The sequence below is a fragment of the Saccostrea cucullata genome, unplaced genomic scaffold (assembly GCF_032062105.1).
Source record: "Saccostrea cucullata isolate Sc308-1 unplaced genomic scaffold, CSIRO_AGI_Scuc_v1 ctg2085, whole genome shotgun sequence".
Taxonomy (NCBI): Eukaryota; Metazoa; Mollusca; class Bivalvia; order Ostreida; family Ostreidae; genus Saccostrea; species Saccostrea cuccullata.
Window position 1 is genome coordinate 6141 of NW_026918250.1, and position 27450 is coordinate 33590.

Sequence of the window (27450 nt, forward strand, 5' to 3'; positions counted from 1 at the left end):
AAACAAAAGTCATTTTTGCCTAATCATAATAACAGTAAACTTTAACAGTGTTTCATAACAAAATAATAATTCATTTCATTATGTTCAACAATCCTTTATTAATTGTTTTTTGAGGGGGGGGGGGTAGCATTGACGGATAAAATGTACATTGTGAGTGTAAATTAATCATTCCAAAAATTTGTAGTTTTTTTTATCTTACCAATGAATGATGGTATAAGCTTCATCTACCACAATCAAGCGATGTCTTTTCTTGAACTCTGGGTTCTTAAGTGCATCCCTCCACTTTGTTTCTCCAACCAGGACCTCAGGGCTTCCAAAAACAAATTATAGTAACCGCTTGCCACTCTCTCTACGTCAGTTGACCCTTCTATATACACTGCCCTATATCCCAAGCTGGAGAGACTTTCAACTTGCTCCTTCATGATGCTGATCAAGGGGGCGATTATTACAGTTACAGAATTTTCGCCGTACACAATTGGAACACATTGATAAGTCAATAATTTGCCACTCCCTGTCTTCGTTCCAATAAATATATCACGATTTTCTCTCAAACTGGATATTGCAAGCTTTTGGTTTTCGGTAAGATTATTCAAATTGAATTTTTCACATATTTTCTTTTCGACATCCGCCATCTTTGTACTCAGTCCAAACTACGCTTTGAAAGGAGTTATTTCATTGGACAGTCTATTTTTAAGATTTTTACGTATTGTTGAGCGTGAACCCGACTTTTAAAAAGCGACTTAGGTCAAGGGTTTGTGTGGAGTTCGAGAAATCACAAACCCTTGACATTGTGAGGATGTCAAACCTCAGGTTTCTCTATTTTTTCTACTTTTTGACCGGTACTTCATTCGAAACTATCCTTTGCTACCTTTATACAAAAAATATTACTCAAATATTGCTGTTATGATGATTTAGACACCTGAGTAGTACAATATTCACTGAGTCCAAAGGGCGAAGTGAATATTGTACTTCGAAAGTTGCTATATCATCGTATTGACTGCAAAACGACAGTTAATGTTTTATTATATGATTAAATGATTACAAACTCCTACAAAATCGAAAAATTGGAGAAGCTTAATCGATCAATGATCGACTGATTTGGAAATTCAAATTTTAAGTACAAAATTCCATTTTTAATAGAATTTATCATTTATGGAACAAAATAAATATAAAATTTGATCAAGTTTATTCTGAAGACAACTTTTTCTTGTAAAAGTAACAAAGTAAACAGAAAAAAATACATATTTACTCTTAAAAAGTTCATAAAAAAATAAAAATGTTTGACAATGACTAGATCAACAGTTCAACTAATTGAACAAGTTACCCTGGAACATGTACCAGTAGTAAAGTAAGCACATGATCTACTAATACTTGATGTTTTTGTTTTAGAAATAAACAGATCCACATTGTTTTCGCCAAGTCTGCATCGCTTTTTAAAGAAACAATTTGTCCCCAAAGGCTAAAGACCCTTTTGGATGATACGGAGGAAGCAGGATTAGCGAGAATTGTTTGGCCAGTATCAAAATGCATGGGAAAAATACAGCATTCTTTTTCATTCATTCTAAGATGGTTAAATTGTGATATCAACATGACAGCCAATACATCTTTCAAGTTCAAAAACTGCTCAAAAATCTATAAAGAAGCAAGATTTATGAGGGACTATTTCTTTTGATGGAAGGATATTTAGCAGAAAATTCTGCAAATCTGCACATTCATAAAATTTAATGTAATGGAAATTTAGCCTCACATAGTTTTACTCGGAGAATATTTACCGTTTTTATATTGTTAAAAATATTTAATATAGGTCTCAATTTATATTTTAAGACAAAGTTTTACACCTTCCCTCAACAAACTTTTTCCAAACAATGAAAACATATTAAAGAAGTCAAGATCAAATTTACATTTTTTTTTGGCCTGAAAATCACATATTGTGACAAATATTTCAAAATTAACATCATTGACCATACCTTTTTCTTTCATCATTTTAAACTACTCGACACTTTTGACTGATCAGCACTAAAGTCGTAAAAAGTTTGATATAAGAAAAATTTTTATTGCCTATGAAGTTTTTAATATCCCCAAAATGTTATTTTTTAGTGCAAAAAGGTCACACAATAATTTACGCGCAGTGATTTGCAAGATTTGTTTAATGATAAATATTATTCAAACTATTTTACGAAAACAAGAATATATTTATTGCCATGACATTTGATCAAATATAATTAGAGTTAAAGTGAATAATCAAAGAGATTACATTTAAGTGCTAAAAGGTCAAATTAAATGTACCGTAGATCAGTAGGATGCAAACTGACCCTGTATTTTCTTTGCAATTTTGGGTTATACTTTTTGAGTACTTATCCAAAATATACTTCTCAAAAAATCCTTGATATAACAAATTTCAGGAGAGACTTACCTTAATGACAATTAGTACATTTAATGTATGAATTTGAAAATGACGGATTACTTTTTTAAGAGTTAGATCGGGAGTATGTATATGTAAAGATTTTACTGTTGACGGTTGAAAAGGCTTCAATTTTATTTGTATTTTTATATCCTTTTTCTTGATCTTGGCCCCTTGTAGGTCACTGTGCAATATTGCCATTGGACAGAATGTTCAAGAAAATATATTTTTGTTAATCACAAATTTCTGGTACTTGAGTAAATCAATAAATATATATTTCATTGTGATCATGATTCAAATCACTTGCAACACAATCCATAGCTTTTTTTTAATGTGGAGAAACAAAAGATTTATTTATTTATTGTGGAAGATCGGTAGAGGACATGGGCACGTTTCTGGTTAGAGAGTGAACTGGTAGGATTTTTAACGACTCATTAAATTAATAGGAAACAATTAAGAATATTCTATCTCAAATTCTGATTCGTAGTACAAGATTTTGGACTGATATATTTCTTTTTAAGCATATGCCAATTTCCTCAATTGTAGTACATGTAACATTTGAAAAAATTGTCATGTGCTTAAAAAGAATTAAATATATCAGTCCAGAATCTTATTTTTATGTATTTTCAATGATGTTACGAAGCAAGCGATTAGATGAAAAGACATTGAGAAGGTAAGTATAAGGCTTTGAAAATCAGAAAGGGAGAAAATAGCAGTTGCCATTAGTGGTAGCTTTTTTCGTCCTCTTGTTCACTGAAATTTTACAAGTCTGTTCCAAGTTTAACATTTTATTTTCGATGCTTGGGAAATGATTACTCTTTTTCCTACACGCGGCTTTTTTTCCATCTCTGATGGATCAATATCTGTAATGACCTCTACATATCCTTTTGATTTTTTGGAAAGAACTATGATTAACTTCCTCCTTAAAAGATATTTCATATGTTTATCCGATATTCCTTACACTGGGACTTCACATCCGGAAGTCCACACTTAATGTGAAATCTCTCGTGAGATGACAAATAGACGAGAATCAACAGAAGACTGAATAAAATTATATAGAAGCAATAAATGACTTACTGGAATTTACAGAAAGTTAAAAGTAATTGCCACTAACCTCGATAGCACAGAAGATGATTATTATTCCAGTCGGGGGATAAAAGTGATGATACATTTGATGGATCTGACACCCCCATAGAAGGTGGCAATGTGGGATTTTTACCAACTTCAGGAAAAAATTCAAATGGAATTGGATGCTGTCAACGGATGGAGCATGAAACCGATGGGTAAGCCACCGATCTTATCTGCTCCGGGGCATTTAATAAAGTAACCAAGTACAAAGTTATGTTGAAGAGGAATCCAAATAGAGAATAATGGATAGATTGATCTCCATTAATGGGAAATTAAAACTCATCATCTCAACTGTGGCATTTGGAATGGGGATCAACATCAAGGATGTTGAGTAAGTCCTGCACTGGGGGGGGGGGATCCCACCATCATCGCTCTTTCATTAGGTCACCTGAGTAAACTCAGGTGACCTATTGCTATCTGTTTTCGTCCGTCGTCGTTCGTCGTGCGTTAACATTTGAACATTTTCAGCTTCTTCTCTGCAACCACTGAACCAATTTCAACCAAATTTGGTACAAAGCATCTATGGGTGAAGGGGAACAAAAATTGTGAATTTCATGATCCCTGCCCCCATGGGGCCTGAGGGGTGGGGCCAAAACCACTAAAATAAATGCAATCTTTAAAAATCTTCTTCTTTACTCCTGGACATCAAGCAGTCAAACTGTTTGCATGGTTGTAATCAGCATTGAGTCCTCTACCAAAATTGTGAAATTCATGGCCCTGGGGTTAGGGGTCCTAGTGCTAGGGCGGGGCTAAATAAGTATATAGTGAAAATGCATTATTTCTTTGAAAATCTTCTTCTCTGCCCCTGGGTATTAAATAAACTAACTAAGTGCATGGTTATGATGAGTAGGAGTGCCTCTACCAAAATTGTGAATTTTATGGCCCCAGGGTCAGGGGTTCTGGTGTAAGAGTGGGGCTCTATTGATTATATAGTAAAAATACATGATTTCTTTGAAAATCTTTTTCTCTGCCCCTGGGTATTAAATAAACTAACTAAGTGCATAGTTATGATGAGCAAGAGTGCCTCTACCAAAATTGTGAATATTATGGCCCCAGGGTCAAGGGTTCTGGTGTTGGGGGGGCTCATTGAATTACATGAATTCTTTGAAAATCTTCTTCTCTGCTCCTAGGTTTTAAATAAACTAAGTGCATAGTTATGATGAGCGAGAGTGCCTCTACCAAAATTGTGAATGTTATTGCCCCATGGTCATGGGTTCTGGTGTTAGGGCGGGGCCCTATTGATTATATAGTGAAATTACATGAATTCTTTGAAAATCTTTTTCTCTGCTCCTGGGTATTAAATAAACTAACTAAGTGCATAGTTATGATGAGCAAGAGTGCCTCTACCAAAATTTTGAATTTTATGGCCCCAGGGTCAAGGGTTCTGGTGTGGGGGGGGGGTCTCTATTGATTATATAGTGAAAATATGTGAATTCCTTGAAAATCTTCTTCTCTGCTGCTAGGTATTATATAAACTGCCTAAGTGCATAGTTATGATGAGCAAGAGTGCCTCTACAGAAATTGTGAATTTTATGGCTCTATTGATTATATAGTGAAAGTACATAAAATCTTTGAAAATGTTCTTCTCTGTCTCTGGGTATGAAGCAGATGAACTACCTATATAGTTATGATGAGCAAGGGCCCTAATCTTGCAGAATTGTGAATATTAAGGCCCCAGGGTCAGGAGTGGGGGGGGGGGGGGCTCTACTTATATACAGGAAATGAATTAATTATTTGAAATCTGGTCCTTTGTATTTATAAAACATTTATTTACTTTTTGATAGGCAATTTTAAGGGTGCCTTTTAAAAAAATTGTGCAACTTAGGGTCAGGGGTTTATGTCAAAGTGTTAGGGGCATTACTGATTATTGATGAATATTACTGATTAGTTGGAGTGCATTTTTGTTCCCCTACCCTGCATATGGGTATTCAGTAACCAAGCTAAGCGACTGCTAAGTTTATTGTTATGATGATCAATGGTGCTCTTTCAAAATTGTGAATGCCATATAGCATCTGGCTTAAAACATGTTATTGAATCAAATTCAATACACTGTAACTGGAAAGTTGTTGCATAATGCTCAGGTGACCTATAAGGCCCGTGGGCCTCTTGTTGGAAGGAGATTGGCTGCTGTGTTAGTGATGGTCGTTATGCTGTGTGCTATGTATACAAAAGGAGCATCACAAATGTAATTATGAGGAATTTAAGTCAATACTGGAAAAAGAAGCCCCACCCATTGCATTAGATTGATTTATTTTACATTGTTGAACGCCGAGTCGGAAATATTTCAGCCATATTTCGACGGACAAGTTTGTTTATTGACCGGTTTTCTGAAAGTGTTTGGTTTCTCTGGTGGCCCCAAATGAGCCCACTCGTTTTCGAACTCCAGATAAACGGTCTTTTCTGTGCCAAGGGGGTTGTTATCCTTGACTGGGCATCATTAACTGTCCCATCCGACAGACTGAAAATTAAAAAAAAATTGGCAACTGTTATAATAATGTAAACTGTTAAAATTAAAATGATCTAAATATATTTAATAAATTGTTTTAAAGACTTTTAAATTCAAAGGAATTACGGTATTGAAAGAACAGAACCATCAACCACTGAACCAGTGACTCGCATGAAACCTGTACAGAACCTTGCTCTTGTTTGAAATGCACATGCTTTAATGTATGCCTGAAGTCTTGTCAATGTGCAAAGTAATCCTGTAGAAAAATTCCTGAGCTCATGTTAATATATTTTGCATATTGATTTGATTTAGAACATGCATATTGATTACATAATTGATTATTAAAATGGGACATTGTTACATAGCACTTTAGTGTAATGCTACTGTGAACAACCCTTTTAACTAATCTGATGTTTAATTTTTACTTCGATCCTTTCACAAAGTTCATTTTTATCATATGACGAGGTTGGTGAATTAAACGAGCTGGTGAAGTGTATTCAATCTTTACTACAGGGGGAGCTGATCCAGTCAAACTTGCTTTATATCAGCATTAAGTCCTCTACCAAAATTATAAATTCATGACCCCGGGGTCAGGGGTTCTAGTGCTACGGTTGGGCTAAATATACAGTATAGTGAAAATGCATGATTACTACTTCAACTCCACATTTAAGTATATCGACGACGTATTGTCAATTAATAATGATAATTTCCATTCCTACGTCGACACGATATATCCTGGTGAGCTTGAGATAAAAGATACCACAGAGTCCGACACTTCTGCTTCATACTTTGATATTTTACTTGAAAAAGACACTAATGGTAATCTAACAACCAAGCTATATGATTGATTGATTGATTGTATGCTGTTTAACGTCCCTCTCGAGAATTTTTCACTCATATGGAGACGCCTCAAGCTATATGATAAACGTGATGACTTTAACTTTTCTATCGTCAACTTCCCTTACTTATGCAGCAATATACCTTCATCACCTGCATACGGAGTATTTATATCTCAGTTGATTCGATACGCAAGAGCATGCTCTACGTATGAACAATTTCTTAAACGAGGTATATTATTGACAAGCAAGTTGATGAAACAAGAATACCAACATTCTCGTTTAAAGTCATCATTCCGTAAATTCTATGGTCGATACAATGACCTTGTCAGCAAATACAATTTATCATTGAATGAAATGCTGACTGACGTTTTTCATACCAATAGTATGCGCCGTACATAGGTGGCGCTGCGGTTTTATCGGGTATACACAAAGTAAACATGGCGGACAAATACGAGGTGTGGACTGTGCAGAAATTAAAAACAGAATTGGTTAAACGCGCTGCGTCAACTAAAAGAAGACAGACCGACTTAGTTGAAAGGTAAGTTATTATAAAGCTTCACTAATACAACAAATTGTCTCAATAAACATAGATGACCTAAAAAAAATAAGTAAACAAATGAGTTGACGCTCACCGACGAGCGCGGCTGCTATGTTATGTTGTATGATCGGTGATCGCCATTGTCTCTGACCTGGAATGAAATACGTTTTCATATTGCATTGCATAGAATTGAATACAGGTATACCACATTGTTTAAATGATAATAGGCACGTGTAATGAGAAATATGAACACAGATCAACAGTTTTATAACTGTTAAATGTATAAAAGTTCAAAACTCGATCAGCTCATCAGGCACGTCTTTAGTCCCGATTGTGGCAATCAGATAGATCGATAATATAAGCAATTTTGCACAGTAAATTACATTATTAATGGATGATAAAACTTTGTTTCCTTATTTTTAAATAATTAAAAAAAAGAAAATATTATTTTCAGACTCAAGGCTTATGACAGAAATAGAAACTTTGAGAATGAGCCCATCATTATGCCTGACCCTCTACAACCCAACTGGCCTTCCCAAGGATTCCAGCAGTTAAGCGCAAAATGCACAGATGACATTTTCCCAAAATTACAAGGTAATTCAACAACCACTGTCAACCAGACACATTAAATAACATATAAAATAAAATTTTTGTGTGTGTACCGGGGACAACTTTTTCTTTAATTCTAGCTGTGTTCAATGGTATATGTGTAAATACTCTGTCTAGCTTATCGTATGATGTTTATTCCCCCCAAGTAAAATTTTATTATGAAGTAATATGTGTGATTTTTACTTAATATTTTTTTTCATTCCTAGAGAGCAAGTGACAGGCTATTTTATATACAGACTTGCTGGAGACCAAGCTATATCCAATGACATTAAGGCTCTCACTAAAGGAGAGAAAATGATGGAAACGAGAATATTTGCTTGCAGTTCTCTTCAGATTAGAGATCACATATTTTTCAGTGGAATTGTTGGGGCTGCAATGAAAAACAAGGTATTAAAAGTTGTATTTTGTAATATTTTGTGTTTATAAATATGTTTTTTTCAGATTTTTTTTAACCAAATTATATTAGTAGGATCTGTATGTCACCAAAGTCATAGATCATGGGATATATTGTTTGTGTCTGTGGCTTTTTCTTCCCCATATGTCTGCCCGCCCTTAAATTCAGAGCTTTTTCTTAAATAAACTGTAAGACAGACAATTTCTATTTGATGAAGAATATTTATAAAGATTAAGAAAGGTCAAGGCATATATAGATATCATATTTAAAAAATTAACTCTTTTATTTCTGAATTTACTAGGTAACTTACAACTACAAGATAAAGTTAACCAGATCAACTGGAGAGCCGGTCAATTCGCATTGTGAATGCCCAGCCGGCAAAGGACCACATGGAACATGTAAACACATTGCAGCCGTACTGCTTATGCTGGTAGATTTTGTGAACACGGGGGAGATAGAGGTGGAAAAGAGTTGCACTGACAACTTGCAGACATTTCACAAACCCAAGAACTATTATAGTGGTAAAGAAGGGGGTACAGTTTGAGCTTTATTGTGCCCTAAAAATTTAATGTTCTTAAAAAGTTATGAAATTGGCTTTAACAATAGTTGAGAAGATGAATATGATAAATCATTAAAGAATATGGCATAAAGGAGGGCCTTTCTGGAAATATGACGTCATTAATTTGGTACATTTCTAAGTTTAATGCAGAAAAGCCTCAGAATGACTCATTTCTGTGCTTATTTTCCTCTAGAAAATAGTGTCTGCCACCGTCGCCCGCTTCAATTTTTGGATATATTATGTAAACTGCTTTGAAAAATCACATATCTAAAAATCTTTCCGGGCGACGGTGGCAGAGTATGTTTTCTGAAAGAAAATCCACTGAAAATTGATGTCTTCTGCAACTTTTTAAGAAAATACAGGAAAATGCACAAGTTAATGACGTCACAATTAGCATTTAGGAGGTCATATGAGAAAAACGATTTGTGTATTCTTACTGCAGAGAATTCCTATGATTCGGAAAGAATGAATTTTTATTTTTTATATCACTTTCATATTTTAGAAAAATTTAGGGCTTAATTTGTATTGAAACTGTACCTTCTTCTTATAAATATCATTTGAAATATTGGATATTGTGGGCCATTTCATAGAAACTTGAATACATACATATACTTTATCATTCATTTATTCAAAGCAGATTAGCTACATGTGACCAGGCATCACTTTATTTTGATTTTAATGCATTTTTCAAATATAGGTGTTATTATTATTAATGGCATTATCCATGATTTTTAAGGTGTAAATATAAGACTCAATTTGGTTAAAATCAATTCGGTATATTTGATTTCTAAAAGGAGGCATCTAAGATTTATATATAGGTAGCCTGTTGTATTTACTAATAGTGCTTACAATAAATGAATTGTAATATTTCATTTTGCAAGGATCTCCAATGAAAGCCGAGTCCTTACCCTCTAAGCGAAAGTTTACAGAAAGTATGTTGGAGGACCCAAGACCTGCAAAGTATAGAAACATGGCCTCCTACAACGACTATGTTAGAAGTGTCATGATAAACTACTGCTCGTCGTCCTCAATGGATATAGCTTTACGTTACAACTATTCCAAGGCTTATATGCAGGCTGCATCAAAGGATCATGATTACTTACAGAATCCTCTCTTGGAACACTGGATTGACAATTCTGTGACTGTAAGTGCTAAGTACTAGTGCTTATCATCTTCATTACTAACATTTTTAAATGCATTGTGTATAAAACAATGTTATTCTGTAGTGCATAACTGTAACAATTCATGGTTATCTGCAATGTCACTGATGGTTAAGGGAATAAATGAAATTGTAAAAAAAATAGGATAATACATGTTCTTGATACATGTATATACAATTAATAACTTAAAATCAGATAGATAATTAACTATAGGTTGCATAAAAATACAATTACTTTACAATTCTTGAGGAATATTCTTTTTATTAAAGGTTTTAATAACTAAAATAATTGCTTTTTCAGATTACAGATGAAAAAGCCAAGAAAATAGAGTCATCAACAAGGCAGCAGAGTCAGAGTTCAGAATGGTTTAAGGAACGGAAATATCTACTGACTGTGCTCATCATTATTTAACTCTACATTTAGTACAAAAGCAATGCTTCATGGAAAGCAGTATGAATCGAAAGCTTTGAAAGTGTTTGAAAAGAAATTTGATTTGAAGTGTAAAAGTTGTGGCCTATTCATTCGTACTGATTTGCCATTTCTGGGTGCATCTCCAGATGGTGTAGTTGATAAGGAAACTTTAATAGAGATTAAATGTCCTTATGCAGGTAGAGAAGCACTTATTTCTCCAGGGAAATTATTTCCTTTTCTGCGTTATGATAGAGACAGGAATATTGTGTTAACGGAAAGCAGTCATTATTACAACCAAATCCAAGGACAAATGTACCTTTCAAACAGAACAAAATGTTATTTTGTTGTTTATACTTTCAAAGACTTATTTGTACAAACTATTCATCTTGATGAAGAATACTGCAAATATTCACTAGTCCCTAAACTCTCCCTTTTCTATGAAAAATACTATCGACCATTCTTGGCAACTAAATTGTAGCGATTATGAGCAATTAAAGATGTATATGAAACAATCAAACATCCTTATGTTTTATTTTCTACCAGTGTTGCAAATGTAGATCTTTATTTTCTATGTACACAACTTCTTTTAACTGAAATTCATGAGTAACTTTGTTTTAAAATACTGGTACATGTATATGTATCACAATTAAAAAATTATTTGTTTGATGTACTTCAACCAACCAGTCAAATAATTTTACTAACTCAATAATTTATTCAGAATTAAATAAAAATTTACAATTTAAAAAAAAATTAAGCCAAAATCTTTTTAAAAAAAAAAATTAACACCTCAAAAACTGAGGGTCAGAGTGCATCAAACAAAAATTTTTTTAATGATGGCTGACATTGGATTCAATGAATTTTCAATTAAGGAATGTTTTTCAGTTTTGTGTGAGTTATTGGTGTGTGGTCACACAGACTTGTCTCGTAGGCATATAGGTTTCATGAAGCGCACTAGCGCTTCATGAAATATGCCTACGTGACAATTCTGTGTGATTCACACACCAATAATTCACACTAAACTGAAAAACATTCCTTATATTTACATTTTACATGTTTGGAAGCAACTAAAATATGCTAAATATTTGAATTTCTCGCTGTCCTATATCCTTGCACTTTAACTAACGTCGCCGGAGCCTCATTGTGACGTCACGTTAACGCACATTTCTCCGTTTATATTTCTACCGGTGAGTATACACGAAAAGTTTTCAAATCAATTACACAGTTGGCTTAGTAGAAAAAACACAGCGAATGTAAATACATGTATATGAAAATATTGATCAAATTTATTGCATATAAACTGATTAATTTATAGCTTTAATAATCAGAATTTTACAGCTCATCTTCAAGATAGAATTTAATTATACAATTAACACTCGCATACACTTCACATTCTACATTGTCAGTTGTGTATTCCAATGACAGTAAATCAGACATAGCTATAATGTCAATAAATATTACCATAATTCCTACATTCTGAATCTTAAGAATTTTGATTTACAATACAAGGACGGAAATTAACTATAGAAAAACAAACGTAATTGATTCTAGACCCAAGGATAACTTTGCTTGAAGGTAATGAATTGCGCAATATTTTGAATGTCTTGGCAAGTCCAATAACACGCTCTATATGGATTCTTTTGGATGCTACACGACGGTCATGTACCACTTCTTCTGGTTCCAGTTGACTCTTTCCCTTTAACATAGTTGGGATATTGACAAAAACATCCCGTGTTGCAAATAGGTCTTGAATCATGATACCACGGTCCGCCATGATACTGTCTTTCTTTTTGAAATGCCTGAGCTCAGGTTTGATCAAATCTGATCTCTCGATGATCTGCCTGTCACTCACAGACCCACCATAGGAATCGCTGATAAATGACACAGTTCCTCTTGGTGTGCACCCCACCATTGTTTTTAGAGTATTTCTGTGTTTATACGAAGACCATGTTGCGCATTGACTGTCCACATGTGATGGTTTCTGAATGGGAATCTCCGTAGCGTCCAAAATTACTCTTGTCAGAGGAAATTTCCTTCTGAAATCTAAAGGCATATGTTCACTAACAATTTCACGAGATGGCCAAATGTTAATTTCTCTCAACTGAAAATACAGAAAGGTAATCCAAGTCACAATAATTTTAGAAACGGTTGTCTCTGAAACACTGAAATAAAAGCTGAGTTCCCTATCCTCTTTGCCTTGGCGTAATTTTATTAATGTAAGAAAAAGTTCATCCTTTGATGATAATAAGCTACTCTTGTAGCTTAAGTGATCAACAGCTGGTCCCAAGGAGTAATAGAAAAACATAAAGTGTTCATAGTCATTAAATGATGTGTAATATTTCACTTTCTTTGGTTCTTGTTTTAATTGCTCAATTGAAAATTTTCCCAGTACTGGACAAATTAATTCATCTGGTTGATTATTTTCATCTGACTTTACAACATCTTCCTCCAGTTTCATTTCACATGACACAACATTAACATTGTTTATATCAACTACTGATCTGTCACGCTCCCTGCATATCTTTGTTCTTCTCGCCTGTTCTTTCGGCCTAAATGGGAAAATACTTGGTATGGCTCCTTTATGCAGCACACGCCTTGCTCCTATCAAATAAAAAAATTTAATGAACATTTGTGGCTAATTTTTAATTTTTTTTAAAGTTTCAAATCACATTAAAGCCATAAGTTGCGAGAACACTGAACGTAAACAAATACTGCTTTTCACCTGCATTGTACCACCACAAAACTCGGGAAGATGAAGATGTCTTGAGTTGAATGGTTTAAAAACAGCAAATAACTAGAAACATAAAATGCAATGCAAAAATAAAAAAACAAATAAAGTACAAAAAGAAAATTATTTTTTTTAAATAAATAAACCAGGAAATGGAGCCATTACAGTTTATATTAATATTTTGATCATTAAAACAGACATACTGCTGACAGAAATAAACAGGGAACTATATAAAAATATCCTTAGACTAGTAGAGTAATACGTTTTTGTAAACAAAAAGTAACCCTCTGTCAATCAATGAGAATATAACCGCTTTACTTCTGACATTTAACATTTATAATGCCTGTAATTCTAACCCATTAAATTATTTATTTAACAAATACAGATCAGGGGCAAAGTCAACCAAAAAAAACAACATAAAATCAACAAGAAAACAACATAAATCAGCGATGTATTGCCATTGGTGCTTACCTAATAACGTGGATGTGAAGTCTTCGTCTCGGAAGTGAGACGAACACACAACATCATATTTCCCCGGCTCCCAAAGCCGCTTCGTCCTTTGATAAACCCTTTTTATAGCTACCCTCCACTTTTCCCGAAGAGTAGATTCCGTGGGAAACCTATGCCCCCCAAAGTTTGTGCACAGAGGGACGCAACAATACTGCGGCAAGTTTACAGTTAGACAATATTACGAAGAGTTCCGAATGTATAACTGATAGTACACGAGTGCCACCTACGCGCGGGAATTTAAACAGGCTAACATTATTGTTAGTCCATCATTTATACACTTAATTGACCACGGATTTTTTTCCGTTATTTCCTGATTATGACAACGAGCACACGGCGGGTGTGACCGGTCTGCAGGGGATGCTCACTCCTCCATGGCACCTGATCCCACCTCTGATGTTTCGGAGGTCCGTGTTTGCTCTGCTCTTATTTTGTATATTTGTTTAATGGACGTTGAGATTGAATACTGTTCGTTATTTCTATATCCTTCTTTGAAATCTTCTCTGCTTGTGGGCATTAAATAAGCTAACCAAAAACATAGTAATGTTGAATAAGATTGCCTCTTCCAAAATTATGAACTTATGACCCGAGGATCAGCTAGGATTTTGGTGTTAGGGCGTGGCTCTTTTGCACCTAGTCCTGTTATCCTATAAGCTTTGTTCTGAAATGTACAAGATGAGGATAAAAGTACAAGGTGTAGGGAAAAGGAACATTACGGGGGCAATGGAAAATATTCAGAATATAACATCTCCAAAACACAAGTCGAAGGAATTGGATGTAATGACCTGTCTAACAAAAACCAAGAGGAAGATTCACTCAGATTTAAAAAACAAGAAGCCCATGAGCCCTATAGGTCACATGAGCATTATGCAACAACTTTCAAATGATAGATTTTGGTTCATGTTCTAAAGCAATATGAGCTGCATTTTTGAGAATTTTATTTTGCTATTAAAATGTGTTATTATTATAAATCTGTATGTAATCTAAACCCTTATGATCAATAAAACCAAAATAAAGTTTTAAAATGTTTCAGAAGAAATATTTCTGTTCAACCTAATATGCAGTATTATATAAGAAATCATTATTGTACAGGACGACAATAATTCAATTTTGCTTCAATCAAAGTGTTATAAGTTCTTTCTTAGCACATATGAACAACAGAAGTTTATAAATGTTCTATTTTCCTGTCGTTGAAATAGCTAACTACAAATTTGCAATATTTTTTTCCGATGTCAAACATGCAGCTCATATTGCTTTAAGCTAGATCCAATTGCATTCATGATTTTGATTGATTATATACTGTTTAACGTCCCTCTCCAGAATATTTCACTGATATGGAGACGTCACCATTGCCGGTGAAGGGCTGCAAATTTAAGCCTATGCTCGGTACTCAGGGCCTCGAGCATGGAGGGATCTTTATCGTGCCACACCTGCTGTGACACGGGGCCTCGGTTTATACGGTCTCATCCGGACGATCGCCCAATTTAGTCGCCTTTTACGACAAGCAAGGGGTACTGAGGACCTATTCTAGCCCGGATCCCCCACGATTTTGAAAGAGGCACCAATGCTTACCATAACTATACACGTAGCAATTTTTGGTTTGTTTACTTAATACCCATAAGCAGGGTAAAGACAAAAATGTATGTCATCTAATCAGTAATATTCAACGATAATGAGGAGTGCTCCTACCACACATGAACCCCTGACCCTAGGTCTACAAATTGCACAATTTTTGAAAAGGCACACTCGCTTGTAAAAAATGTTTTAATACTTCCAAGGAGCATATTTCAAACAATTCATTTTCAGTATATAAGTAGAGCCCCCCCCCCCCCATTTTGGCATCCCAGACCCAGGGGCCTTGAAATTCACAGTTCTGGAAGATTGATTGATTGCTTGTATGTTGTTTGACGTCCCTCTCGAGAATTTTTCACTCATATGGAGACGTCACCGTATATCGGTGAAGGGCTTAAAATGACCTTTACTCGGCACTCAGGGCCATTGAGCAGTGAGGGAACTTTATCAGGCCAACGCCGGCCGCTGACACAGGGCCTCGGTTTTGAAGGTCTCATCCGAAGGACCCGCAACTTTCACTTCAAAGTGCCGAGCGCATGGCGAAAGAACAGTTGCTACCAATTTTAACGACTAGGTCAGTCGCGGCCGAGGTACGAACTCACGACCTCCTGATCACCATGAATGGCGACAGCACCAAAACAATAAATGTTCGATATGGTGGGATGTGTGTGTGTTCCATTAAAATTTAGAATTTATGCTTTTCAAAGCTTCTGTCAGAAAAATAAAATAAAATAAAACCCAACTTGAGAATTTAAGGTCGGGTTAGGGGAAACAAAGATATTTTAAATTCCGGCCTTATTATAATGTATTTTCAGCGTTCCTTTTTTAAAAATGATTGTTGATTGATTTTCTTTACTTTATTTATCATAATGAAATATGTATGTCCTTGGAGTTTGACCTACTATAACAAAAAATACAATACTTTTAAACTTGGCTTTAACTTTTGGACAGTTTGTGCTACAGCTTTCATACTTCACATGTGTATTCATTGTGACAAGACCTTTCTATTGGCACAAATGTTTACCTTGATCCTAGAGTCTGACACACTTTGTAAAAGAAACTAACCTTGTCAATAACCTTGTCAATAACATTTGAACAGTTAGTATGAGTCAGAGCCATCAAATTTCACACGTGTATTCCTTGTGAAAAGCCCTTCCACTTTTTGATACCAATATTTTTTATCTTTATATTTAGAGTCTGATTCACATTTGAGAAACTTCAACCTTCATCATATCTAAAGCTGCAATATGGGGGCATCAGTGTTTCAAAAAAAACATCTTGTTTGAGCTTTCACTGGCTTTAAAAACATTTATTGATACTTGTTATCAGATAATACTTAGATTTAACCTTTAAATATGGAATCATTTTAATTTGTGGGTGGTCAGTGTTCTTAGAAAAGCAAAGTATCACAACTTATTTCTTTATGTGCGTGGGATAGTACATTTTTCAGCAAGGGTGATCCACAAAATCCTCAAACATTAATCACCCATGAACAGTAATGTTTCCACAGTATTAAAAAAAAAACATCTAATCATGCATACCTCATTTTCTTCTGTTGATTGTGGATTGTCTGATTGATTCCATGTTGTTCTACTGAAAAATCCTTTCCATTTAAGTTTATACTGCTGGATGGGTTGGCTGAACTGCTTGATGGCTGCCCATATGTAATTCTATGCAGCTCAGAAGAAAGCATATTCAGAAATCCAAGAATTGTTCCCTGTTGTGAATGGTCCAGTGTCTGATAGTAACTAATAAATGCGAAGAAAAATAAGTAAAGCAAATAATATTCGTATAAAAATAGAAAATTATCTTCAAGTGGAATGGAACATTCTATTCGAATTAAAAAAGTTGTTTGAAATCTTCAATTAAATATTTATCGCAGCACATTATTTCACTCTTTTAATCTTACCTATAACATTCTGAATGGGGCGGGGTGTGTGTGCAAGTCTCAGGTTGAACCAAGTCTGAATTATAACCATACTCAGGCACATAATAGGCATGAGAGAAATCTGCAATCTAAAAATAAAAGCTATTCTATATCATTTTAAAAATTCCAAACTGCACCAGTTATATCATAATACTACAGCTTACTCCACTTATATTGAACTCGCTTATTTTGAAATTCCGTTTATTTTGAAATAGAAATAAATCCCCAGTTTTTGTCTCTCATATTCTTTGCATTAAAATAACGGTTATATTGAAATCGGATATATTGAAATTTCGCTTATATTGAAGTCACTGATCGGTCCCCACAAGTGATAATGAGTTGTTTACAAAACGGTTATATTGAAGTACTCCCTGGCGGCTGTCATTACGGTTGGTGGCAGTAATTATGCCTGATTGACCAGGTGATATACAAAGGTGTAAATAATTAAGTTTTCACCTTGTGTGTTTTTAGTGCATGTTCTTACGAAATAAAATTCTTCACTGTTAAATTCTTTGCGTCCATGTATATAATACGGACATATCGAGACTAAACAGTTTAACGTAATATTATATTATTTAGTAACCCCCACAGATCTAGAAAAAAAAACATATAAACTTTGAAATTAAATGCGTGCTGTTAATGGCTATTGATATGCCTTAAAATTCGAAATAACTAAGGGATTAACCCGAGTACACTTGCAATGAAATACAAGCAGCGTACAGCAGTACTCAACCGTTTTTTTTTCCAGTGAATTTTCTCCAAGACGCATTTAAATAATAATGAGGTCGAAGATTGTCTTTTCAATGTATCAGAAATAAAAAAAAATATTTAAACTCTCAAGGACTAATATTCTATCTTATATGTTCACTGTTATAGATAAACGAGAACAAAGTTAACAAAGTTAATTTGTTCGGGTTTGTTCTTCTTTATTTTAGATCGGGATTGAACTTGTAAAAATGGCGGCTTCAGGATTTCGCTTATATTGAATTACGGATATATTGAAACAAGTAGAGCTTTTTTAAAAAGCTTCCCGTCTTTAGCAACAATCTTAAACTGTAAACTGATCTACACCTATCAGGCCGTATAATTCTTTTGAATTTCTTGATTTTGTATTTCTACATTAGCTTTTTACTGGCATTAGCCCTACCACGGTTGTCGCTCGGTCATCTCCGTAAACTTTGACTCGCCGAGAGCTTTCGGCAAACCTCGGCTGATTCCATTTCCTTCTTTAAACAAGAAAGGGGAAAAGAATAATAACAAATTGTAAAGCCTGTAAGCAATAAAAATCAAATTTTATTTATAATGAAGTTAAAGAGATCTTTTTATTTTTTGCTATACAAAAAATCATGTTATTAGGAATTAATTACTGCTGATTTTGTTGTTCGTTTTGTCATTTTTTTTTAAGATTGAAAATCTTGCAAAATTGTTAAGTCGTACGAAAATTAGATCATCAAAAAGTTATCTCCCTTGCCTTGAACAGCATTTCAACCAATGAAATAATTGAAAATTTTCTCATCATGCATTTTCTACCAATCACAAAAGAGAGGAAGTGCATAGTCCGAAGACTGTAAAAAACTTCAACTATACAATACCGTCTTCCAAGGAAGACGGTAATAATTTGCATGGTCCCTTGAATTTCAATATATCCGGAGTAGGCTGTATATTACATGTACATATCAACAGTGCTAAAGCATGTATATATACCTCTTTAGTATGATTATAATCTACATCAATAGGATCCAGATCAACAGCATTCAGTACATTTAAGCTTGAGGAAACAAGTGAGGAAGTGTTTAAAGTTGTCTGCTCTAGTTCTCAGGTTGTGGTCTCAGTACTGGTCTCCAGAGATTCACGTGAGGCACCATCACCTGTTGAGGAGTTATTGCTGTCTTTTTTTCCTTGGACTGGATTTAGACTGAATTATATCGACCCTTGGCTGTTGAAATTTACCTACCTTCCGACGTGCCCAGACTTCCCAGACAGCCGGCGTTTCTTCCTCCACCGCAGAACTTGGATTCCCCTCGATGGCGAGTGTTGCTCCCGGGACTGTGGTGATTCCTCCTCCGGTTACTGAACCATCTTCTTCGTATGCACAGTCGTCTTCGTCGTGGACCGTCCTCTTCGTCGTTGGAACCATCTTCTTCGTTTGCACATTCGTCTTCGTCGTTGGCACTGCTGTCTTGTTCTTTGATGGATCCGTCTTCTTGCTCGATTGGTGGAATCCCTTCTTTCTTCGATGCAACCTGCAACATAGTGGCACTTCTTAGTTCTTGACTTCAAGAGAATATCCGTTGCCGATTATTTATAGAAACCTCAGTCCAGATCTACCAGACTCTTCATGTTGTGATGATGATTTTTATACCCCTCCCATACCTTCCACTGAGGACTCACTTCAAATGTATATCGTTAACCTTGGTAGCCAGATTGATAGAATCGCCCGTGTGCGTTTGGTGGACAAGGAGCGCTTAGAGAAACTTCAAAAACCAGGATCGTCCCTCCGCGAATTGGAAAGCGAGAACCGCGCGTTGAAGAAAAATATATCGGAACTCCTGGAGCGCGAGGACCTTATTCCAGGACAGTGAGACACTGGTTCTTTAAGTGTAATTCATTTTTATTAACTTTAATCTGTGAACTTTAATTAATTTTAAATTGTTACTGTTTGCTTTGAAATTTTTATATCTTAACTACTAGCATTTATTTTATATGAGATATGTATATGTCTTATTGCTTATTGTGACATGTCAGTATCATTAATTATGCTTTTATATGTAGCATTAATACTTGTCCAGATTTTCACTGAACGTCCATTGAACAGTTGATTGATTGATTGTATATTGTTTAACGTCCCTCTCGAGAATTTTTCACTGATATGGAGACGCCACCACTTGCCGGTGGAGGGCTACAAATTCTGTCCTATGCTCGGCACTCAGGGCCTTTGAGCAGTGAGGGATCTTTTTCGTGCCAGCACCTACTGCGACACGGGGCCTCGGTTTATACGGTCTCATCCGAAGGACCGGTCTCCACGTCCCGCAGTGGGATTCGAACCCGCGACGTAAGGATTGACTCCTTACTTCGCGACTCTAGAGCAGACGCTCTAACCACTGCGCCACGTGGGCGACCCATTGAACAGTTGAATTAATACTAGTAATTTAGACAAATGTACGTGGTATATTAGGTCTTGGAAAGGGACCCAGCTAGGATAAGACTGTCCGTTAAATATCAAATTGTTCAGACTGCAGTAACTTCTCTGAACTACCTAGATGTGACGTCATAATATAATATTACCTCAAGTTACTGCATACTTGAGCTGAAATGATGGGGAAAGTGTCATAATTTTTACATGGCATTTAATTTTTATTTGGAACCTTCTTGTTTAATTCAAGTGTTAGAATTGTTTTTAAGCTCCGATGTGTTATTATGAAGTTGAACATTTGAAATTTAAGTATTTTTATTTCTTTTGTTTGTCTAATATGCACAAAATTAAACAATAGAGGAAAACTTTACACGTCCGTAGACAGAGTTAAAATTTAGGGATCGTGTTTATATTGGACTGGACCCCGTGGGGATCCGGGTTAGAATAGGTCCTCAGTACCCCCTTACTTGTCGTAAAAGGTGACTAAATGGGGCGGTCCTTCGGATGAGACCGTATAAACCGAGGCCCCGTGTCACAGCAGGTGTGGAACGATAAAGATCCCTCCTTGCTCAAAGGCCCTTAGTGCCGAGCATAGGCCTACATTTGCAGCCCTTCACCGGCAATGGTGACGTATATTGTATTGTATATCGTATCATATATTGGACTGGCACAAGTGAAAGACAAGGATAAATAGGATAAATATCTTTGAAGTGCTCATAAAAAGTTTCTATTGATACTTTTGGAGTTGATTTTGTTCTTCTATTAAATTTGGCAAAAAATTGTTTGGGATTATTTTTCTTCAATATGTTTAACCTATTTCCTTCTGCTTGTTTGTACAATCTTTAAGCTTTGTTTCTTCTTTCTTGTAAATGCGTTTTTTATTAATCAAATCCGAGTGATTTTGTATATTTTTACAGTTATTGAATGTACGTAAAGCTACAATATAATCTCTATAAAGATCTTTTAAGTTTTTATCAAACCAGGGCTTATCATCTGAACTTAAGAAAGTGGAGTGTTTTAATCTTTTGCCAGAAGTTCTATGGTAATGATCAGTATTTACACGAAAAAAAAACTACCTACATCAGCATTCAACATATCAGTAATTTTTGCAATACAATTGTCTAGATCATTTTGTGTAGAAATCCCATTAAATTCCACATGACTATACATGTTGTCTAATGAATTGAAAAAGTCTTTGCATGCGTCACTATTTGTTGGATCCCATTTGTAAATACTACGGGTTTTATAAACATGCGAATTAGTGTTTTCAGAAGATTCCATAGACAAAGAGCATCTCAATTCGATATGTAAAGGTGCATGGTCTGAAAAATTAGTAGTTACAGACAATAAATTTACTAATAGAATCAAACATGTCAGTTCTGGTCAATAAATAATTAATTGTACTAAGACCATGAGCACCATTAAAAGTAAAGTCGTTGGAATGTCCACCACTATGCCGACCGTTCACAATACGCACACCTGTGGCTTTACACAATGACAGTAACCGGTTTCCGTATTCATTGTGACCTAGATCTGGGTTGACCCTCGCAGTCAGCTGATCGTCAGTTCTTTATTGTAATGTGTTGTTCACCGATGCATGTAACTCATCATTCAAGATAAAATCAGGCAAAGATTTTGTTCTACTGTTAAAGTCACCAAATATAAAAACATCACCAACCAACATATTGTAACAGTGGTCTGTATAGTCCACTTAAAATTATCCCGGATTATCACGAGATACTAGATCATAACTAATAAAGAACTAAAACAATTATTCAGATATGATAAATGACTTTGATTTATTTAATAGGTGATATTTGATTAATCAACAAATAACAAAATAATTCAAGTCAACAATGAAACGTAAGGGAAATGTAGTGAAGATATTTACCTATAAGATAGATTCAGCTAATCAGCAATGGGAATATTACGGTAATACTATAAATATGCCGGTAAATAAATAAATTGGAGACAAACTCCTAAAAACGTCTAGATCTGATAATTAAGGTTTCGTCAAAGGCCATCATGTCCAAAATTTTATTTTTACAATAGCCTCAAAAGTATGTAAGGTATAAAGTTAAAACTTTAACAGTTTATAAATTATTTATTGGTTAACAGATAGAAAGTATCAGTTGATAAAAATAATACTTGGAATAATATTAATTGAGAAAAATTCTTCTTAAAAATGCATATAATTTCAAAAAAATACACCTAATTAATTCTATGCTTTTAGTGAAAACCATCATTGCAGAAACAAAATATGTTTATCAATGAAGGGCAAGTTGGACTTGGATAGCCTCTGGAAAGTTGTTTTCCATGTTTATTTTGTCCAAATGTTAAGACCTGAAAGTGAAAGTACACTGCAAATGGCGGATTCTATAGGGGTCTTGTCTTTATACATGTCATGCTTTCAATAACAGGCTTTCAGAGACCATTCATGTCCAACTTGCCCTTCAATGATAAACATAAATTATATCTACAATGATGGTTTTCACAAAAAGGACAGAATAAAGCAGGTGCATTTTTTTAAAATATGCACATTTTCTGATACAATTTTTCTCAAAAAAATATCTTTATAAAAATAGTTGTTATCATGTGATACTTTCTATGTATTAACTAGTAATATATTTACAAAATGTAAACTTTTTGACTTCATACCACACATAATTTTGGAGCAATTGTAAAAATAAATTTTTAGACATGTTGACCTTTGACGAAACCTTAAAAAGAACCAAGTGATGAGGGACGCGGAACGGAAACGCCCGGATCCCAGACGGTAGCACCGGTTGTCAATGACAACCGCGCACCCCATCCAAGATCCAAGAGAGATAACTCTAATTAAAATATACAACTCCACTACATTCCCCCCACCTTAAGACCTTATGTCGAAGACATGTCTCAAGATATAAAGTACGCATGACTATATCATCAATATATTAAAACAACAAATATGCAAATAAATACATCACTCAAGTCTCTCTCTCAAAAATATGAAGAGTACATATGTAATTATACATATACATACTGCATATATACTCAGATACTCGCTCAAATAGTAAAACAATCAACAATTTAAGTTAATCCACAACAACATTATATTACAAAACAACAGATATCTATGTAATAAATTATATCACATAAGGTTAAACTCTATAACAATATGCACATATGTCATATCTCCGTATCAACTATCAACACATTGTCACATAATAATACACATACTTGTATACTATTTATCTGTACATATATATTCAGGTATACATACAATAAAAAATAATACTTATCACAACATTGTCTTTAAATTTTAAGCACAAATTCAAATGACAAATAAATAATTTATTAAAACTATAACTATAGTTCTCGACACAACCTCGTGCAAACTGTCCATGCACATATAGACACGATACGACTGTCTAAATAGGAATCACCGGAAATAAAGTCACTGACACACTGGCGGAATTAAGGCACAGAAAACGTGGTACGAGAATGAAAGTCGCCGGCACAACATCAAGGTAATTATGAAATATAAATATGAAATGATAATGCAGTGAGAATATATAATGGATTCTCCGATAGATCACTGTACATGTATATATATATAATTCCAGGACAACACAGGAAGAAAAATATGAAGATGGACATGAAAATGGAATAATGAAAACATGAAGATGATGATGAATGACATATGGTAAGATAAGTTGAGGTGACATACATATATAAAAACAAAAACCAACATTTATTCTTCAAAAATCCTGTAAGGCTCTAGAACAACTTTTTTTACCAAGACGGTTAGACAAGCTGGTACTATTTCTCCTATAACAATTCAAACTGCCGTTCGCACTCTCAACCATCTCCAAACGCTCATCTCTAGAAAAATATGCATTCTCGCGCTCACTCTCACCCCTTTTCAAACTGTCGATCTCACTCCTCAGTCTCCTGTTCTCTCTCTCTAACTCTCGTCTCAACTCTCTCTCACGCAAAAGCTCACTCCTCTCATTCAATCTTGCATTGGCTATTTCTTTTAATTTAATTAAACGATCAATTTCAACATCAATATTGAATACAAACTGTTCAAGATCTGTTTTCTCCACAGGGACGGAATGTAAGGAAAGGAATGCGTAATCCTCGGTCTGGCTCGCGGTCGCGGCTGTAGTGTGTACAGGAGGAACGTCTGGCTGAGCAACTGGCGGACACGAAGGAATTTCAGATGAACCGAACTTGAAAGGCAAAGTGGATGGCAAGGTCTCAGACGACACAACGGATGGTGTAACATCGTATGAAGGAGGCAATGGAGCAAAGATGGATGGCTGAACTGATGAAATGATAGCGGATGCTGATGTGGCGGATGGCAGACAGGATGAACTGATGGTAGAAGAACTTGCGGAAGAAGCAGATGAGGTCGCAGGTGCCTGTGGCGGAGCAGATGCCAGGGTGCTGGTGGTCGGAGCAACTGGGAGACGAGAAACAAATTTCAGACTACCCGGATCGATGTAATTACTATTTGGTTTGAGTTCATGTCGACACAGCTGGAGATGATTTTCAAGAGGCAGCTGGGACAAGTGATGAATACTGCGGAGGTGGAAACGCATATCTGTCTTTCTCTTGCAAGTAGATTTACATCCTGGGATGGAACAATGGAAAATAACATGATGGGGCTTGTGCTTCGTCTCCCAGTGCCTGGCATAACTCTTCCTGGTGGTAAAGGAGGTAAAGCCACAGGACACTACAGGACAATTCATTCCGGAATGGAACTCAAAGGGGCAGGATGAAGATTCCAGAAGTTCCGCAAGATCCTCATCGTGTACCAAAAGGTCAAGGACATCAGTGTCCATAATTGACATGACTATATAGTGGTGGTGATGAAAATGATGATAAGGATGGGATCAAACGATGATGATAATGATGATGATGATGAAAATGTTGTAAGGATGATCCAAATGAAACTGTAAATAAATAAACACATAGTTTGAGGAAATAGCAAACATGTCGCTTACCATGTTAAGTATATGTTAACACTAATAAAGTGTATTGTATATTTTCTTTAAAAAAATTTTCTGTGAACAAAATGTATAACCCCAAAGGAAAAATCTATGAATGGCATACACTCAGACCTTTCTAAAATGTCACAATGACAACAGGTCATATATTTTACTCAATGTCGAGAATATATCTTGTCTCTTCTCATCAATCATTTCCTATTTGTAGGTAACTAAATAGTATGTATACAATTACAATAACTGTAACTAGTCAGTATACAATAACTGTATAATTATGTAGGCATCAAGCTATTTAGTATACAATAACTGTAAAATAGCAAACCTATGTTCAAACAAATATAGCAAATATTATGTATGTATAAGCACACAGATTGCAATAATCTGATCACTATGCTTCACTGAAATATATCAGTCATGACTCAGGTACTATGACCTACTGTACTTCGAAACAATAACTTGAATTACTCCATGCATGAATACAATATCATGTACATGAGTATACTTGCTACTATTTATACATGTACCCTTGTTTACAAAAACGACCTCAAGGGGTGAGTGTATGAATTCATATATCTTAACTTTAAGTTACAATTTCTTCAAGTGATTAGTCTCAAAGACTCAATTTTCCATCTCTGTATTATCACATAACAAATAATGAGGGTGAAGATGAGAAATGAATATGCCATGATAAAATGATATGTTAGTATAACAATAATCAACTGAAAATTTAATGCAATTCACATGCAAGTGCCTAGTTATGTACACTGTAATTTATGGTGAAAAACGAGTGGGAGGTTTAATTCTACGACCATGTCTTGTGTGTTGGGAACATTCCCTGTAGGATTCTTGTTCGTTTGTCATAATTTCTTGTGATTCACTACTCGAGTCATACTCGGTCTGTACCTCAAAGGTATTGTAAAACTCATAATTTGATAAATCTGACTCTTCCGACTAATAGGGTTTAAGGTGGTCAACATGAACCACAACTAAAACATCTGTATTACAACACTGTATTTGATATGTGACATTACTGATTTTCCTTTTGACTTTATATGGACCACGCCATCCTAACCCTAATTTTTGCTTTGCCCAAGGAGGATACCACCTCCAAACTAGGTCACCTTCATTGAAAGTTCTGTGTTTTATATTCTGATCATGATATTTTTTCTGACGCTTAAAACTACCTTCAAGACTTTCTCCAGCATGCTGAAATGCAGAAGACATAGCTTCTTTTACAAATTCAATGTATTCATTAATGCATGATTCTTCATGATTTGGTGGGTTACCAGCAATTATGTCAATAGGGAAGTCTATTTCACGTCCTAACATTAATAAATTTGGAGAACATTTTGTACTTTCATGAAGAGAGGCACGATAGGCCATCATAACATAGGGCAGATGGTCATCCCAGTCATTTCTGTGTTTATTGACAAATAAGGAAAGCATTTGCTGTAAGGTACGATTAAATCGTTCCACCATGTCATCTGATTGAGGCCGGTAAGGAGTAGTTCGGGTTTTATATATGTCAAATTTTTCACATAATTCAGAAAACAATTGAGACTCAAATTCTCTGCCTTGATCAGTGTGAATACGGTATGGGGTACCATAGCGACATATAAATTCGTTTATTAGGACATCTGCAACTGTCTGTGTAGTATGGTCTTGTAGAGCAAAAGCTTCTTTCCATTTGGTAAAATAATCGCCTATGACCATTATATACTCATTATGTTTTTCTGTCATGGGTAAAGGGCCCATTATATCAATGGCAATGCATTGTAATGGTCGGTATGCGGGGCAATGCTGCATCGGGGATTTGCCTGGACCTGGTCCTGGTTTACGCCGTGCACACACAGTGCAATTTTGACACCATCTCTCTACATCAGATGACATACCAGGCCAGTAAAATCTAGCGCGTATAGAAGCTAAAGTTTTGTCGCGACCCAAATGTCCCGCTACACGTTGATTGTGTAATTGATACATAATCTCTTTTTTTATGGACTTGGGTACCACTAATAATAATATATGGATATTTTCCGGAATACTGAACCATTGACGATATAAAATACCATCTTTTGATACAAGAGTATCTTTCAAATTCCATAAT

General features: G+C 35.1%; 3 protein-coding genes and 1 long non-coding RNA gene across 4 annotated transcripts; 1 reads left to right on the forward strand and 3 right to left on the reverse strand.

Moving 5' to 3' along the window:
* Positions 1–233: 233 nt before the first annotated feature.
* On the reverse strand, positions 234–632 carry LOC134260407 (uncharacterized). Its single transcript, XM_062742969.1, has one exon. It carries the CDS (start codon positions 630–632, stop codon positions 234–236), a length of 399 nt encoding a protein of 132 aa, XP_062598953.1.
* Positions 633–7189: 6557 nt separating this feature from the next.
* LOC134260414 (uncharacterized) lies at positions 7190–10485 on the forward strand. Its single transcript, XM_062742981.1, has 6 exons — positions 7190–7352; positions 7807–7946; positions 8168–8348; positions 8657–8876; positions 9796–10058; positions 10375–10485. Exons 3-6 carry the CDS (start codon positions 8256–8258, stop codon positions 10483–10485), a joined length of 687 nt encoding a protein of 228 aa, XP_062598965.1. The 5' UTR covers positions 7190–7352; positions 7807–7946; positions 8168–8255.
* A 1328-nt stretch (positions 10486–11813) lies between these two features.
* Positions 11814–13943, reverse strand: LOC134260373 (uncharacterized). The gene is made up of 3 exons (XM_062742947.1): positions 13682–13943; positions 13205–13276; positions 11814–13083 (listed from the first exon to the last, which is right to left on the reverse strand). The coding sequence occupies exon 3, from the start codon at positions 12938–12940 to the stop codon at positions 11966–11968; it is 975 nt and encodes a 324-aa protein (XP_062598931.1). The 5' UTR covers positions 12941–13083; positions 13205–13276; positions 13682–13943; the 3' UTR covers positions 11814–11965.
* Positions 13944–16836: 2893 nt separating this feature from the next.
* On the reverse strand, positions 16837–19062 carry LOC134260382 (uncharacterized). Its single transcript, XR_009990536.1, has 3 exons — positions 18921–19062; positions 17199–17305; positions 16837–17037 (listed from the first exon to the last, which is right to left on the reverse strand). It is a non-coding gene; the product is annotated as an uncharacterized LOC134260382 (long non-coding RNA).
* Positions 19063–27450: the final 8388 nt, after the last annotated feature.